Source organism: Toxorhynchites rutilus, chromosome 3, assembly GCF_029784135.1.
Source record: "Toxorhynchites rutilus septentrionalis strain SRP chromosome 3, ASM2978413v1, whole genome shotgun sequence".
NCBI lineage: Eukaryota > Metazoa > Arthropoda > Insecta > Diptera > Culicidae > Toxorhynchites > Toxorhynchites rutilus.
Window position 1 is genome coordinate 143,104,413 of NC_073746.1, and position 16,654 is coordinate 143,121,066.

Sequence of the window (16,654 nt, forward strand, 5' to 3'; positions counted from 1 at the left end):
GTCATCTCGAATTTAAAAAGTTACCAAATTAAAAAAATTTTCCCACCTCGAAAAAACATCCTATACAAAATATCAGCTCAATCGGACTTAACAGAGAGTGGCGCAAAGCGTTCAAAGTTTGAGTTTTTTGAAAATCGAAAAATCACAAAAGGAAATCAAAAAAGGAAATCGGAGTTTTCGAAAAAAAATTTTGATGCCAAATGTCTTAAAATTGCATGAAACATCGAGGTCTAGTGTCATCTCGAAAAATTTGTTTTGTCAGAAATCGACACTCTGGGACTTAGTTTGTTTTCGGAATACGAAACGAAAAGTATGGTTTAGGGTGCCAACAAAATTAGTTATCTCATTTTTTCATTCGGAACTTGCTACGAAATGTTGATTTGCACGATATAACACCCTATGCTAAATATTAGCTCATTCGGGCTTCATAGTATAGGGTAACTTTTTGAAATTTTAGAGTCGACTTTTCCCCATACATTCATTGGCACCCTAATATATATGCTTATTATTTTATTCTTCTTCGTTTCAATTTTGCTCTATTGCTGTATTTCAACCTAAATAAAAAAATTCTTGGAAACGGTTAGCTTCTAAGAAAATTTCGGCATAACTTCTAACTTAATTGTATCAATATAGATCACCATGCCAAATTCACACCTGAAATTTTTTTTTTTTAGCTTGGGTGAAACGGACCGTTCGAGAAAGAAATAAATGAGGAGCAAAATTTATCCCTCGCCATTTTTGTTTCTCTCATCGTTGGTTTGTCTCTCAGAATTACTAAAATGTGAACAGACAAAGAGAAGAAATGTGAACACATGAGAAAGGTAATCTCCAGGACACGATTGAATTGTTAATGTAGGATTACGGAATTTTTTTATTCGGATATTGTATTAGAAAGGAACGAAAATCAATATTTACCTTCTTAGAAGAAAATAAAACATTTTAAGAATGACAATTACAAAACCTGAAAATCAACTCTCAACTTCAGCATATGCTGTTAACCGCTTGCTGGAGCGACACTGGATGGAAAATCACAAAAAAAAATTCATACTCTTGTACAACAACATGTGCCGACCGATCCACACATCAGCATAAAAACAAGCAGTAAATACATATTTTGTTCGTTTTTGATCGTTCATTTAAGAGTCGCTAGTATTTGTAAAGAGCCATGGCCCGGACGCTCTTTCTGACGAACTTCATCATCTAAGCGGCTCCTGAGCCTTCGTCCAACTCTAGTTCAAGCTAACAATAATTAGAGGCCTATTAGAGGATGTGTTTGAAGTCGTTGAAGATAATGCCGCTCAAAAAGACCTTTAATTATCCAAACTGAAAAAAAATGTGGAACCGTGCGATAGAGCTGGAGAGCGCTCACGTGCCACTTGTTTGAAACGATGAGCTTTTAAACTAAGTCACGGACATCTGAGTCACGGCACTCAAATGAACCACAGTTCTCAATAGAACAACGACTCTCTAAAGAACCACGGCTCTCAAATAAGCTCAGGTTCGTTTTACTGAATGCATGGTTTTGAGACACTCAATAAAAGGAGCCATTTTGCCCATCTCTTGTGTGTAAATATTTGAGCATTGAGCGGCTCATGTAGCCATCGATAGCCACAAAAATAGATAAAGAAAGAAGGGTGATGTCCAAGATACGACTGCATTGCAAACGTAGGATTACGAAATTATAACCGACGAAAACAAACTTATTCATTAATTGAACTCTTTATACAATCTCTCGGTAGCGTTGACAAGGCCAGATGAACGAATGCCTCAATTGAGTGTGTGATCAGATTTTTAATTAAACTCTCAGAATTAACATGCACTGCTGATTCCTCGCTGCCTAGATCGGCACTGAAACGAGGAACTTGCAGAACATCCAAGTAGATTTTCAATATCTCTTAGCAAAATTACATTTCAGAAAAACTCATAAAAACCGAACAGAACCGGATGTTTGGTGACGACAGAACCGGATTCACGAATTCACGAAAGTGAATTAATCGATGGGGAAAAGTTATCAATAAGTAATTTACGATTTATCAGTCATCCTGCTAGCGACCAGATGCCAGTGGCCAGTAAGAAAATTCTAAAAATGAATTCGCTTTTGACAACTTCGGATATTATTTAAGTATGTATCAACATTTTCAAAATAATTTCTTAGCCGAAAGTTTTGGTGGTCCTGTAAAGAACCCGTTTTGTGGAAGCAGTTGAAGATGGGTGATTCATTCTTCTTCTCGCGAGAACAATACGCGAGATTTGTGTCCTTGTTGCCTACGTACGTAGCACACTAGTATGCGTTGTGAAAATTCTTCTCGTGATTCAGCCCAAGGCTATTACATATTTGTTCCCCACTACCGTTATTTATCGGTGCAAGCTTTGCACAATGCTTACATATGCGTATTCTGAGAATGCATTCTGGGGTGAAAAATTTTGCACGTCCGTTCAACACGGAACAGTAGAAACTGAGGTTGGCCGGGGCGAGCACAATATTAATAGTGCTTCCACGGCGACATGCATCAACCGCGGAGCAACTTTGCTTCGATTGTTTTTTCTGGCACTATAATAAAGAGAGAAAAAAAGTTGACTTCCTTGTAGTTCTAAAGTTATGGAAAAAGGCTGTTGTGTCAATAGCTAACATACATCAATCATACACATTTTATCTATCGAAAGTGATTGTCATACCACTTCGTTCAGTCTTCTTCGTCTTCTTCTTCAATGGCACTAACGTTCCTAGAAGAACTTCGCCGTCTCAACGTAGTATTACTTGCGTCATTTTTATTAGTACTTAGTTGAGATTTCTATGCCAAATAACACGCCTTGAATACATTCTGAGTGGCAAGCTCTAGAATACGCGTGACCACAGTGCATGTCGGTGGAAATTTCTTTGACGAAAAATTCCCCCGACCAGAACGGGAATCGAACCCGAACACCCGGCATGTTAGTTATGACGCTAACCACTCGGCCACGGGAGCACTTCGTTCAGTCTGCAAACAGGTATTAACGCTCAAATCCTCGCACCCAAACGTAACGCTCTTACGTTCGAAATTATAAACTTACACAAACCAGTACAGATGCAAAAATGATGCGGTGCTAAAATACAGAAACACTTTCTACCAGACGGCATAAAAATCGGTGCGGTGTCTCCACCCAACAAAACTGCATCATTGTGTGCTATATCTATCTTGAATAATGATGATTTTTCTATTTTTGATCTATAGAGGCTTTAAAATTTCGCAGATTATTCGTCTTTAGTCTTGAAAAAAAAATTATTTTGCAAAACTGAAATATACTCTCGGCATTGTGGATTGCTCCACATTTTGATTATTGTGCATCCGTGTTATTCCTAGCAAACAAGAGATTTATGTTAGAATGCCTACAATGGATGTCAGTCGGCCAGCGTATTAAATACTGCACGCTCACGTTTATATTCAAAATGACCACCAAAAAAACTTAAATTCCAGTATTTCATAACTATAGAACCAGATGGAAAAACTATCACTCCTTTACAAAATAAATGTCAAATTCCCATGAATTACAATAAGTTTCTAATTCTTAGGTCATCTTTAGTTCTCAATCAGTTCAAATAACCCATTCGGGATGGTTTCGACCAAGATGTGCCATGTTGTAGTGTGTATCTCGTTCTACGCAGAGGATACAGCTCGTTTAAGCTCTTCAAATCGCTCATACTATTTGTAAGCTGCATTTACTATTCGTACAATCGCTTCTCATAAGTTCTTGATAGGGTTTTGATCCGGTAAACAAGCTGGCCAATCCAGAATCTGAAGCCCTTATTCATTAAACCATGCCATGACTGTCCGAATTTTATGAATTGATGCCAAATTACCCAATTATCACTGTATTTTTCATGCATTTTTATGCAAAACCAGCAGTAAATGATTCTGAATTACTTCATCGCTTTTTTAACTGTGCATTCTTGTTGGTGAAACACTATCTGAACCAGGCGTTTTTGAAAATATTTTCCTCAAACCATCAAACTCCCGCCTGCAAAGTTACGAATTGAAAAATTACATGATGCCCTCCGTAAGTCCTTCCAGTATGAAGAAAGTCTATTCAAGTTGAATTTCTTGTGATCAGCGAAGTTCCCCTGAAATATTGAAACTCATGGGATTAGCTTCCACTTTAGTTTTTGGACCCGCAACTTTGGAGATTAAATTTTCACTGTTTGGGGTGATTTTTCTCAAAAAGGCCTGATTCAGAAAGCTTACCAGCAACACGCATTAACAGTCAGGAGCAAGCAAACCATTTGTCATGACAATTGTCACGCGTAAATGCGAAAACAGAATAGAAACATACGGTATGAGGCATGATGTCGACGCCAACCTCTCTCAGTTTCTATTCTGTTTTCGCATTTTCGCATGACAATTGTCATGACAAATGGTTTGCTTGGTCAGGAGTGCAACGAAGTATTTCAAATGCATTTGCTGCTGTTTTTGCATCAAAATCAATGTGATAATTGGGTAATTTGGCATCATTTCATAAAATACGGAAGATCATAACATGGTTTAATGAATAGGGTCTTCAGATTATGGACTGGTCGGTTTGTTTACCAGATCAAAACCCTATCATGAACTTTTGAGGAGTGATTGTACGAATAGTAAATGCAGCTTACGAGTAGTATAGTGATTTGAAGAGCTTAATCGAGCTGTATCCTCTGCGTAGAATAAGTTACAAACTACAAAATGACGCAGCTTGATCGAAACCACTCCAAATGGGTTATTTGAACTGATTGAGAACTAAAGATGACCTAAGAATTAGAAACTTATTGTAATTCATATGAAGTTGACGTTAATTTTGTAAAGAAGTGGGAGTTTCTCCATCTGGTTCTATAGTTATGAAACACTGGAAACCTTAGTTTTTTGAATATTTTGCGCCTGAACATAACAATAAAGTTCAAATGGCCAGTCTTATAAATGAAGATAGTTATTATATCCTACACTACATACGTCAATCCAACCGACTTCTTACATAACTCAAAATAATTACTCTGGAAACTCAGAAAAATATATAGATTCTATAGTTATGAAATGCAGTGTATATTTAAAAGGTCATTTGGAAAGCCTTGCTGGTCGCTAACTGATGATTCGTGAACGCTGTGAAATATCGAATATTTTTTTATACTCAATAAATTGCAATATTTCAATATTTCCTCTATTCACATTGTCCGTAGAACGAACCAACCCGATGGGCCAACCGGAGAGCGGGCCACAGGTTGAGCAACGCGGTCCTAGAGTATTTGAAAGACTTATTCCGTCGTAAAAAATCATGATGATTTTTTTTTTGTTCAGAAACTCGTTTTCAACCCACTCTGTATAGCAATTTGTTCAACTTTTTTTCAGACATGTGAAACCTTCGGAAGTATAAATTCATGGTTTTCTTTTTAATAAAAATTAATTTTAATATTTTAATATATAAAAACTAGCTAATTTAACAAGCCCTCCCCGCTTAAACCTATCGTCCCTCGCAGGATTCCGTACAGGTTGGATTCGATTATCCGGAGACTGGATTATCCGGGATTTGATTATTCGGAATTTTAGACTCGATTATCCGGAGTATTTTATTTTTGATTTTCGGAAATTTTGAATAATTTGTATAATAATTCTATATTGAATAGCTAATATGGGTATCAAAAGAAAGGGCTTGATTAGTAGAATGCAGTTATTTATGAAAAATGCAAATCCAAGATGGCGGCCACTACAAAATGGCGGATTACATATTTTCTCAGAACCCCATCAATATGGGTATCAAACGAAAGGACTTGACTAGTAGAATACAGTTATTTATGAAAAATTCAAATCCAAGATGGCGACCACTACAAAATGTCGGATTACATATATTCTCAGAACCACATCAATATGGGTATCAAATGAAAGGGCTGAATAGTAGAACACAGTTATTTATGAAAAATTAAAATCCAAGATGATGGCCACTACAAAATGTCGGATTACATATTTTCTCAGAACCTCATTAATATGGGTATCTAATGAAAGGGCTTGACTAGTAGAATACAGTTATTTATGAAAAATTCAAATCCAAAATGGCAACCAACACAAAATGGCGCCATATATATTTTTTCACAACCCCATCAATATGGGTATCAAATGAAAGGGCTTGATTAGTAGAATACAGTTAGTACACTACTATATCCTGTACTAAATTTTCTCATCTTTCAAATTAAAGCATCAGTAAGCGTCTTCCGTAGCTTACTTTTTAATGAGAGCCAGTTTGAAGCAACAGAGTCCGAAACAAAGAAAAGTTCTGTAACTCTGTCATTGTTGAAATTCGAACATATGCGTAGGAGGATTTTTTTCATCAAATATGATCGTCTATCACCTACTGAGAGAATCTGGATAATTTTTTTTTTCATGTGAGACAGGTGTGTTCTGACTTTAAGGGGATGAATTAAAAATCAAGTTCCTCTTTTATTTTCAAAAAAACGAAAAATACATGCAAAAAAACCAATGAAGAAAAAAATTGTTTCGACTCAATTATCCGGAGGATTCGATTATCCGGAGTGAAAAAAAATCAATACTCCGGATAATCGAGTCCGACCTGTACCTCCAGGCCATCCTCGAGTTATTGTCCGCATGTGGGGTGTCGGCAGCAATCTAAATTCAGCTCATGCTCAGCCCGCTCTCGCGGACTCGTTGCTGCGGATCAGCATGGGGTCCCACACGGTCGTCCACGAACGTGTTGGTACCGCAGAAGAAGCCCCACTGTAGCGCGCGAGTGCGCTACATTTTCAAGTGGCGCAAAACTTTGTTTTCAATTTATTTTTACCGCAGCTGTGTTTATTTCCTCTGTCTCTGCGTCGAAGTGGGGCGTATAGAAGACATGAGCAGCCAGCCAGTGTGTTGTGTAGTGCAGTGGTTGTTGTCGTTTTGGCTCGGATTCTTGTTTTGCTGCTTTGATGCCCCCATCGACGACTGATGACGGTAGGAAGGCATCGACTTCGGAGACGAGTCGAGTTCTTACCTTCTTTCTATAGCAGGGAGTAGAAAAAAAATTAGGACGACGGGTGGCGGAGGATATCAGCCGGCGAATGTCTCAGATGCGCTTGTTTCGCCTTTGTTCAAAGTTGGCAAAACATTTGTAGTAACAATTGTATGGGAAAAGTTGTTTCGTGTGCTCTCCGAAATGGGCCATTGGACGGGGAGGGTGTAGTGGGTGCCTCAGATGGCGGGTGTCAAAGGGAACATTAGCTATTAGATGACGCGGAATCAGCTTGGTGTGTTTGCTGCATAGGGAAGGGTGAGAGTCGTGTTGGCAGAACAAACAGAGAGGAGTTGAACAAGTGAATCCGTTTTTTGTTGGCAATGATTTCTTGATAGTGCGACACTGCGAGGTGCACAATCTGCGATAGTTCTGGATACGGATTTCTGGCAAAGTTTGTGTCACTGTGGATGAGAATAGCTATGAGAAGGTCATAAACTTTGGCACCAATAGTGTTGAAAACATTTTTTATTCGTAACTTATTTACTCATCAATTCACATTCGGTGCTCGAAGGGAGTACCCTAGAAGATGGATGGAAATCGTGATTAATACAAATTTGTTAGCTTCGAGTTTTCGGCACGAAAATTCTATTCTGACCAATGGTGTCCGTCATCGTGTACTCAAGTGGGTTTCCCCGCTGCCTTACCACCTATCGTGCATTACATCTTGGCACGTTAGTCTGCTTGTTTAGAGTGAAAACTTATTTTTCGGTAATGGTGCGGTATGATTCAATTACGTTTTATTTATACTCTTGTTTTTTTTCACGTGCTCAAGTTGGGGAGAGACCAATGTTACCTTCGTGCGGTGTCTGTAAAGTTATTTTCTCATATCCACAGAATCGGTTTTCAGGTTTGTTTTCAGGGCAATGACATTTTTCTAGCTTGCTTCGAACGGATGAGATGAGCCAGACATGTGCAGCAGCCCCCTACCATTTGTCGTGGCGTTGTGACTAATCAGATAGTAATTCATCTTTTTTTCCTGTCTATTTTCAGACCATCAAAACGTCTTCAGAAAAGCCGCCCTCTCGGTCACAATCACACAGTTCTCATGGGCCACCGTGGCGCAAAATTGCCGCCGCGATGTCCACACTCACTAGCAGTACTAGCAATAACAACAACAACAACCTTATCATCAACGCGTCCTCGCCACTTACGACAACGTCGTCCAGTCTTAACAACAACAACAACAATAACAACAGCAGCAACACGATTAACAACAATAACAACAACATCAGCCCAAATACCCCAGTGTCAAACACAGCGACGCTCCACCATCACCACCCCCATCAAAGTGCGCTTGCTTCCGGTGTTAGCAGTGCGAAAAGATTGCTTCCGTTCGCCCGTAGCATGTCGTCGTCGAACGGCGGAAATACCGCGGCCGGTTCGGGCGCCGCTTCGGCGGGTGGTGCTGCGGTCGGGTCCAGCAGCATCGCGGCCGGTCTAATTCCCGCCGAGTTGAATGTGGTCCTGCATGGGTACCACCGGAAGCTGAAGACCAACAAGAAGAAGTACTTTGTGGTGTACGACGACACGCCGGACAAGAAAGCCCGGCTCGAGTACTTCGACAGTGAGAAGAAGTTCAAACAGTCCTGGCTGAAGAACAGCTCGGTGCAAGCCAAGCGAAGCATAGTGTTGCGCAGTTGTTTCAACATAAACAAACGGCACGACACCAAGAAGCACGTGATTGCGCTGTACACCAAGGACGATTGTTTCTGTATTGTGTTCGACAGCGAGGATGAGCTGAACCGATGGCTGCGGACGCTGCTATCGCTGCAGCGTGGCGAGGAGTCCGAGGGCGAACCTCCGAGACCCACTTTCGGTGAGTAGTGCGGAGATTCTTTTTTGTTCTTCAATGTTTCGCAGGAATGTTTTTGTTGGTTATCACGGGTTTTTTTTTAATGTAGTTTCTGAACGTTTCATCATTCTGTGTTCGATTACATACAATGGACAGAAAAGGTTAACCAATTGAAAGAGCACTTCTTTGATTCTGCGACAACCTATGACTCCATGTAAAGTGTGTTTAGTAACAAATTTAATTTCAATACAAGTTATTTCACTGATTTTTTGGTGAAAAAAAAACATTCGTGATTAATACCATTTCGTTAGCTTACTGTTACGTTATCCAAAGTCGCTCTATCGGAAGCCACAATCATGACCCATTTTTCAGACAATTTTCAGGTAATGTTTGAGGACTACAGCGGGTGAGATAGAACCTCCCAGTTCGTTCTTTCTAGATTCTTGACGTACCCATGAACATGTGTTCTGGCATTGTCATACTGTAAAATTATCTTGTCTTGTCTATTCTAACATTCTGGTCGTTTTTCCTTTAGAGCTCTGTTCAAATGTTTTAATTGTAGTCGGTAGCACTCATCAATGATAATTTCAGAGTATAAGTTGGAGTGCCAATGAAAATGGTCGAGACGCGAATGACGATATCGTTAAAGCGTTTATAATAAAATTTAAAAAAAATTTAAAAAAAAATTAAATGGTCATCTTGAATTTCGAAAAGATACCATACAAAAAATGTTCACCACCTCGATAAAACACCCTACGCAAAATATCAGCTCAATCGAACTTAAGGGAGAGTGGCGCAAAGCGGTCAAAGTTTGAGTTTTTTGAAAATCACCCAGGGGGGGAGTAAAGCTAATGGGGGTATTCAAAAAAAATTTTTGATGCCAAATGTCTTAAAATTGCATGAAAAGTCGAGATCTACTGTCATATCGTTTTTGACGTAGAACTACGTCTTTCAGGAAAGGTGCCAAATCAGAAAACAGGTCACGTTTTTATGAAATAAAGTTAACGTTAATAACTATTTTCACTGTGAACGAATTCTAATGATTTGCACACCAATCGAACCGGAAATTCTCTAAGATTTGTTTGAAATGCTATACATTACAGTTCGCTAATCTGTAAACAGTTTAACTGGAAGAACTTCCTTTTTTCCCATACATTTGTTCTTCCGATTTGTGTGCTAACCCTACCCGTATTTTGAATGCTCATGACTCGAATATTTTTTAACAGGTCAGATCGGAAAGATGTTTGCATCAATTCATAGGAAATATTTCTACGCGTCTATCACAATTAATACAATATTATTTTTCATAAGATCAACAATTGAATAACTGTAAATAAGCGTTATTTAAACGCCCTAACTGTCAAGTTTTGATTGACCCGATTTACGGTTTCCCCAACACAGACTTCAAAATCGATGTACCTGTGGAAATCTGCTTTGCAAATATACATGCAAGTCGGTGGTATTTTTGTTTCCACCGAGCTGTGTTTCCCTAACACGGACTTCAAAATCAATGTGCCTGGGGGAATCCGCTTTGTCAAAACATGCAAGTCGGGGGTATTTTTTCTCACTGAGCTGTGTTTCCCTAACATGGGCTTCAAAATCAATGTGCCTGGGAGAATCCGCTTTCCAAATACATTCAAGTCGGGGGTATTTTTTGGTGTTGAGTGCTTTTGTACTCGCTTGTCGTTGTGCAGACCGGAATATGTTCCCCTAAAACGTACTTTTAAACTGAGAAGGAAAATTGTCATTTCAGATACTAGAGGTGAATGAACTTTTGCGGTTCGAGAATTACCTAAACATGAGATATGCAATAGTTTCAGAGGAAAATGTAAAATACAATGATCGTTCGGCAATTCTTCCGTTCACATATATTGGTAGTCCTAGGCATTATATCAAACGTAAAAGGATGTTCATCAAATTTACTTGTAACGAAGAACATAATCTGTTACAAAAATTTCAATGCATTCTAAAATAATATTCGAAGTGGTAAACAAGTGGATTGCATAATATAATTGCGTAGCTCTACATCGAAAATATGCGGTCGTGTCCTAGATACAACCCCTTACATTTTTTTTGTCAAAAATCGACACTCGGACTACTAGACAAAACTTATGGTTTTGGGTGCCAATAAAAATAGTTATCTCGAATTTTCATTCGGAACTTGTTGTCCACAATATTAGCTCAATTAGACTTCATTTACTAGTGTCGCACACATGCTAACTTTGGCATAATGTTGATAGTACGACATTCATATGCTGAATCCATAAAGTTAACATGTACATCTAATTGTGTTTCTGAATCACCATATACGAGGTTTATGAGAATTTCTATATAAAACACAAGCATATCAATGAAAATTTCAGTTCAAAATAGTCCCCTTGCAACTCAGAACAACAATTCCAACGATGCTCCCACGATTACGGGCAGCCTTGATAGTCTTTCGCAGCAAAGCCATTTAGCGCCTCGAAGCGCTTCGGTCGAAGCTTTCTTAACTCAATTTTTGGACTTTTTTCCCCCAATGTTGATTTTGTTTACGGGAATAATTTTCAGGGAACGTGAGTGTTCGAAATTATTTAAATCAAAATAGGAATTGTGGGCGGGACGAGATTTGCCGGGTCAGCTAGTAAGCATTACTTTGGCGTTTCAATATATCACACATGTATCACTCTTAACACTTGTTGGTTAGTAGTAACTCAAACATATTTTCGGCACCAGCCAAAAGCGACCACGACGTTCTAGTTCGCATGCTTGTGTATCATGAAGTGCCATCCGAAGCAGAGTTTTCTCTGGTTCTGATGGACTCGCACCAGAGCTCCGGCATCCCTATCCCAACCAACGCAAATTGAACGTATGCAGCATAGAAAGCTGTGCTCCCTTAGCCGAGTGGTTAGTGTCATAACTAACATGCCGGGTGTTCGGGTTCGATTCCCGTTCTGGTCGGGGGAATTTTTCGTCAAAGAAATTTCCTCCGACTTGCACTGTGATCACGCGTATTCTAGAGCTTGCCACTCAGAATGCATTCAAGGCGTGTTATTTGGCATAGAAATTTCAACTAAATATTAATAAAAATGACGCAAGTAATACTACGTTGAGACGGCGAAGTTTCTCTAGGAACGTTAGTGCCATTGAAGAAGAAGAAGAAGCATAGAAAGCTGGGAAGTTCCTAATGTTTGAAGTTTGTTTCGTAGTTTCGTGATTTTTCATACTTGACCTCCGTTTCAAATATACTGTATGATTTGAAAGCGTTTCTTGAAAGTCCACTGCTCGATGAACTGTACCACATCCAAAGCAGTCCAATGATTGGCTTCGTTTAGGTTAATTTCAACGGCCTTCATAATTTCCACGGAATCTTGGTATCTCTAGCGAAAACTGTTTTTCCAAAACTTCATCGTAGAATTTTTAAATAAGTAATTCGTAAGAATTGACTTTTCAGTTCGTTGTCTGATTTTTCGAAACAACATAATATTAGGTTGTCAAAAAAGTCCTGCGGTATTTCCGCGAGGTGTCGTTGTAAGCGCGTAGTTCTAGTTGTATTCATTGTATCGAGTCATACTATAGCTAGTTGGAAAGGTATTTTTGTGCTATAATATAGTCCTTGGCAGTGTTTTGTTTGGTTAAGTCTTTCGTGAGTTATAGTGTCGCAAATATGGAGCAAAATAAAGAGAAAATCCGACATATTTTACAGTACTACTATGACAAAGGCAAAAATACATCTCAAGCTGCCAATAAAATTTGTGCAGTTTATGGACCCGATACAGTTTCCATTTCCACCGCACAACGATGGTTTCAACGTTTTCGTTCTGGTGTAGAGGTCGTCGAAGATGCGCCACGCTCCGTAAGGCCTGTCGTCGAAAATTGCGACAAAATCGCTGAATTAGCCGAGAAAGACCGGCATAGTAGCAGCCGTAGCATCGGCCAAGAGCTGGGGATAAGTCATCAAACCGTTATTAACCATTTGAAGAAGCTTGGTTTCACAAAGAAGCTCGATGTATGGGTGCCACACACGTTGACGCAAAAAAACATCTTTGACCGTATCGACGCATGTGAATCGCTGCTGAATCGCGACAAAATCGACCCGTTTCTGAAGCGGATGGTGACTGGTGATGAAAAGTGGGTCACTTACGACAACGTGAAGCGCAAACGGTCGGGGTCGAAGCCCGCTGAAGCGGCTCAGACGGTGGCCAAACCCTCATTAACGGCCAGGAAGGTTCTGCTGTGTGTTTGGTGGGATTGTCAAGGAATAATCTATTATGAGCTGCTTCCCTATGGCCAAACGCTCAATTCGGACCTGTACTGCCAACAACTGGACCGCTTGAAGGTAGCACTCATGAAGAAGAGGCCATCTTTGATAAACAGAGGCCGCATTGTCTTCCATCAGGACAACGCCAGGTCACACACTTCTTTGGTGACGCGCCAGAAGCTCCGGGAGTTCGGATGGGAGGTTCTTTTGCATCCGCCGTATAGTCCGGACCTTGCACCAAGTGACTACCACCTGTTTTTGTCCATGGCGAATAAGCTAGGTAGTCAGAAGTTAGCCACAAATGAGGCCTGTGAAAATTGGCTATCCGAGTTTTTTGCCAATAAGGAAGCGAGCTTCTATAACAGGGGTATTATGAAGTTGGCATCTCGTTGGAAACAAGTCATCGAACAAAACGGCGCATATTTGACTTAAAACAGATGAATGTAACTAATTTTATGAACAAATGAAAATTCAAAAAAAATACCGCAGGACTTTTTTGACAGCCTAATATTATATAAAAATATATATTTCAAATCCAACTGTTTACTTTGTTGTCATCATCCGAGCGTATACTATAAACTATTCGCAAGGCAATGAAAAGTCAATTTGAAAATTGTCAAATTAACATTCAGCATTAACATGTATTGATGAATGCTCGATGTCTAGAGAGACACCGAAACACTGGGATTTTCGTTTAAATAATGCTCTACAATTTTCACTTGTTAAATAGTTTGTTTCAAAAAGTATATAGGGTAAATGATCTTGGTTTGTCCAATTTGGGGTGTTTTTACGCAACTAGTAAATGCAAATCGATTTTTCTTCATGAAAATCACACATAATCGATACGAGTTTGGGTTTGTTGAAAAGCCCCAAGTCTCTAGTTGCTAATACTACCATAAGGTGTTGAAATTATTCAAATTTTTATGTTTTTTAACGATTTTCCTTAAAGAAGAATTATGATCATGGTTTGACCACCTCTGATCATGGTTTGCCCAAAAAAATGATCATGGTTTGTCCGGTTTTAGAAATCTCCATTTTCGAATGAAAACATTCGAATTCACAATTAGATGTTGCATTTATCATTGCTTGAGTTTACTGTCATCATATTGATTCATTCATAATTTAGGCTTTCTTCAGAATATTGCCTTTTCTTGGGCATTTTAGAAGTGTTCACCTCAACACAATCAACACAGAAAAACCATACTTCTGCTATGCGCGAAGCACACCATAAACAAACATAAACAAACTGCAGCGCGCCAAGCGGTTGCCATAGAAATCATGTGGACAAAACAACATTATTGAATTGGACAACTCATGATCAGAATTGAGTTCATCAAAATGCGTTAATTTAATGGTTTAGCTATGTAAATCCGATACAAATGGTGAGCAAGCATGATGTTTACAATAGTTATAAGTGTTGTAATCCAGAAAAGGTCTGAATACGTGCCAAATAATCATCTGGTGATCGATTAAAAGTTAGCTCGAATGAGGGGCGCATTGACACAAATAGAAGGTGTATTTTATAATCCTTTAAAACATGTGATTTCGTAAAAATATACTATCAAACTACTATAAATCATGTAAAAGGCAATTTCATTTATATGTTTCGAAACATTCGAAGGCCTTATTTGACATAGGAGCGCTGAATTAGAGCATTCAAAAAAGTGGGCAAACCATGATCATATTTTCGACTGGACAAACCAAAATCATTTACCTTAATTTTCTTTACTGTAGTAGGTGCGTGGAAAAATTTTCAACAGTAAACACATAATTCATTATGTTGCTTCTTATACATATTATTATGCACACATTGAAGATGTAATATAAGCCAACTAATTGCTTGTACTTAGCGGCGCAAACGATCACACACAAAGCAATAAACATATGAAAAAAATTCAAATTGTTTCTCATCCTCAGCATTAACATGTAGTGTTGATTGCGTACTGTCGAGAGCGAAACTGAAACACTGAACTTATGCAACATCCAAGTAGTTTTTATTTAAATTTCATTGTTTTAGATAATTAAATCTTCTTTGAAACTAGAACTACAGAATTAGTAAAAAATTTGATTACTAGACTACATCAGTAATTTTTCTGAAAAAGGGTCTGGCTGGGTATGGGTGTAAAAAGTGCCCCGAAACCAAATCACCTGCTCTATGGCAAATATTGTATAGGGTACCAAATACGAAATTTTGACATTTGTTCTTTGAACCCCTATGAGGTTCACCATAGGATCTATGATAAAACACGCCCTTTTCAATATTTTTGCAAGTCATTCTCGATAGCTTCGAGATAAAAAATTGAAAAAAAATACTGAAAGTGCGTCTAACTATGGTGTATCGAGAAATATTTTCAAAAATAGTTTATATATTTTCCCATCAAAAATTGAAAATTGAAGTACTAAAAATATCTTGAAGTATTTTTTGGGGATTTAGAGATTCTGTACTGCTATAATTGGTATTTAAATGTTATTCTACGCCTTTTCCTCGATATTTGTAATTTTTTCAGAATTTTAACAGTGTTTTATATTTCTAAAATCAAGTTTTTTTTTATGTTGAGACCCATAACAGATTAAATTTATGTTCGAATATATATGTTTATTTGTTTGTGTATGTGTTTTTTGATATTGGTGATCTTTTTTCGGAATATTTCGAGAACTGCACGGTACGAAAATATCTAATAAATTTTTAATAAAAAAATTTTAATTCCATTTTTTGTAATTTTGAAATATTTTTTTATTTTCCTAAAATATACTATGGTATTGCATTCGTGTATTCAAAAAAGAGCCCTAAACCTTATAACCAGCGCTATGGAAAGTATTGTTGCAAATTAGTAAATTAGATAATTTTTCTGATTCACTATATGGCTCACTATAAGAGCTATGGCTAAAAACGTAGTTTTTTTTTCTTTTTTTCACGACATTCTCGATAGTTAGAAAATAAAATATGGGAAAAATACTCATAGAACATATTACTATGATAAAATTGCCATCGCAAATTCATCTTTTTGGCATTTAGATTTTGTTATATGAAATTGAATAATTCTATAAATAGATCAGATGTTGATATGTTTAGTCTTATGAACTTGAATTCACGATTTCATAAATATTAAAAGAAATTTAGACAGTGAAAATTAGGAACAAAAATAATACGTTCAATCCTCGATACATCATGAAAAAAAATATCAAAAATATAAAGAAACACCTACGAATACATTTCAAATCGGTAATGTGTCTCAAAACTTAATTAAATAATTTCAAAATTTCCAATTACGAAAAAATTTTACCGCACAATTCTTAAATTCTGAAAAAAATCATATATCAAAAACAGATATATTTAAATGAAAATTATGTTTTAATGTATATTTAGAAATACCGTTTTGTCTCAAATTCCAAACAGTCTCAAATTCCGAACACTTCATTTTTAAATGTAAAATTACTGAACTTTAATATTTTCAATAATTGAATAATAAATACTCTGACATTCTTTGTGGTGTATGCTGCATTTTAACATCATTCACATATATCAATACTGTATATAACTTATAATACTAAGCATTTGCAAAAAAGTGACTGTCAATACCAGCGATAAAATGTTTGCTTTAGCAAATTCGGAA

General features: G+C 37.7%; 1 protein-coding gene across 9 annotated transcripts in view; it reads left to right on the forward strand.

Moving 5' to 3' along the window:
* The window catches only part of LOC129775257 (mucin-12), a 553,123-nt gene that overhangs the window by 132,710 nt on the left and 403,759 nt on the right, over nucleotides 1–16,654 (forward strand). For all 9 annotated transcript variants that reach the window (XM_055779765.1, XM_055779763.1, XM_055779759.1 and 6 more), the window contains one exon: nucleotides 7,999–8,824. In XM_055779765.1, coding sequence (XP_055635740.1) covers nucleotides 8,086–8,824 — 739 coding nt within the window. In that variant the 5' untranslated portion in view covers nucleotides 7,999–8,085. The remainder of the gene's footprint in view (nucleotides 1–7,998; nucleotides 8,825–16,654) is intronic.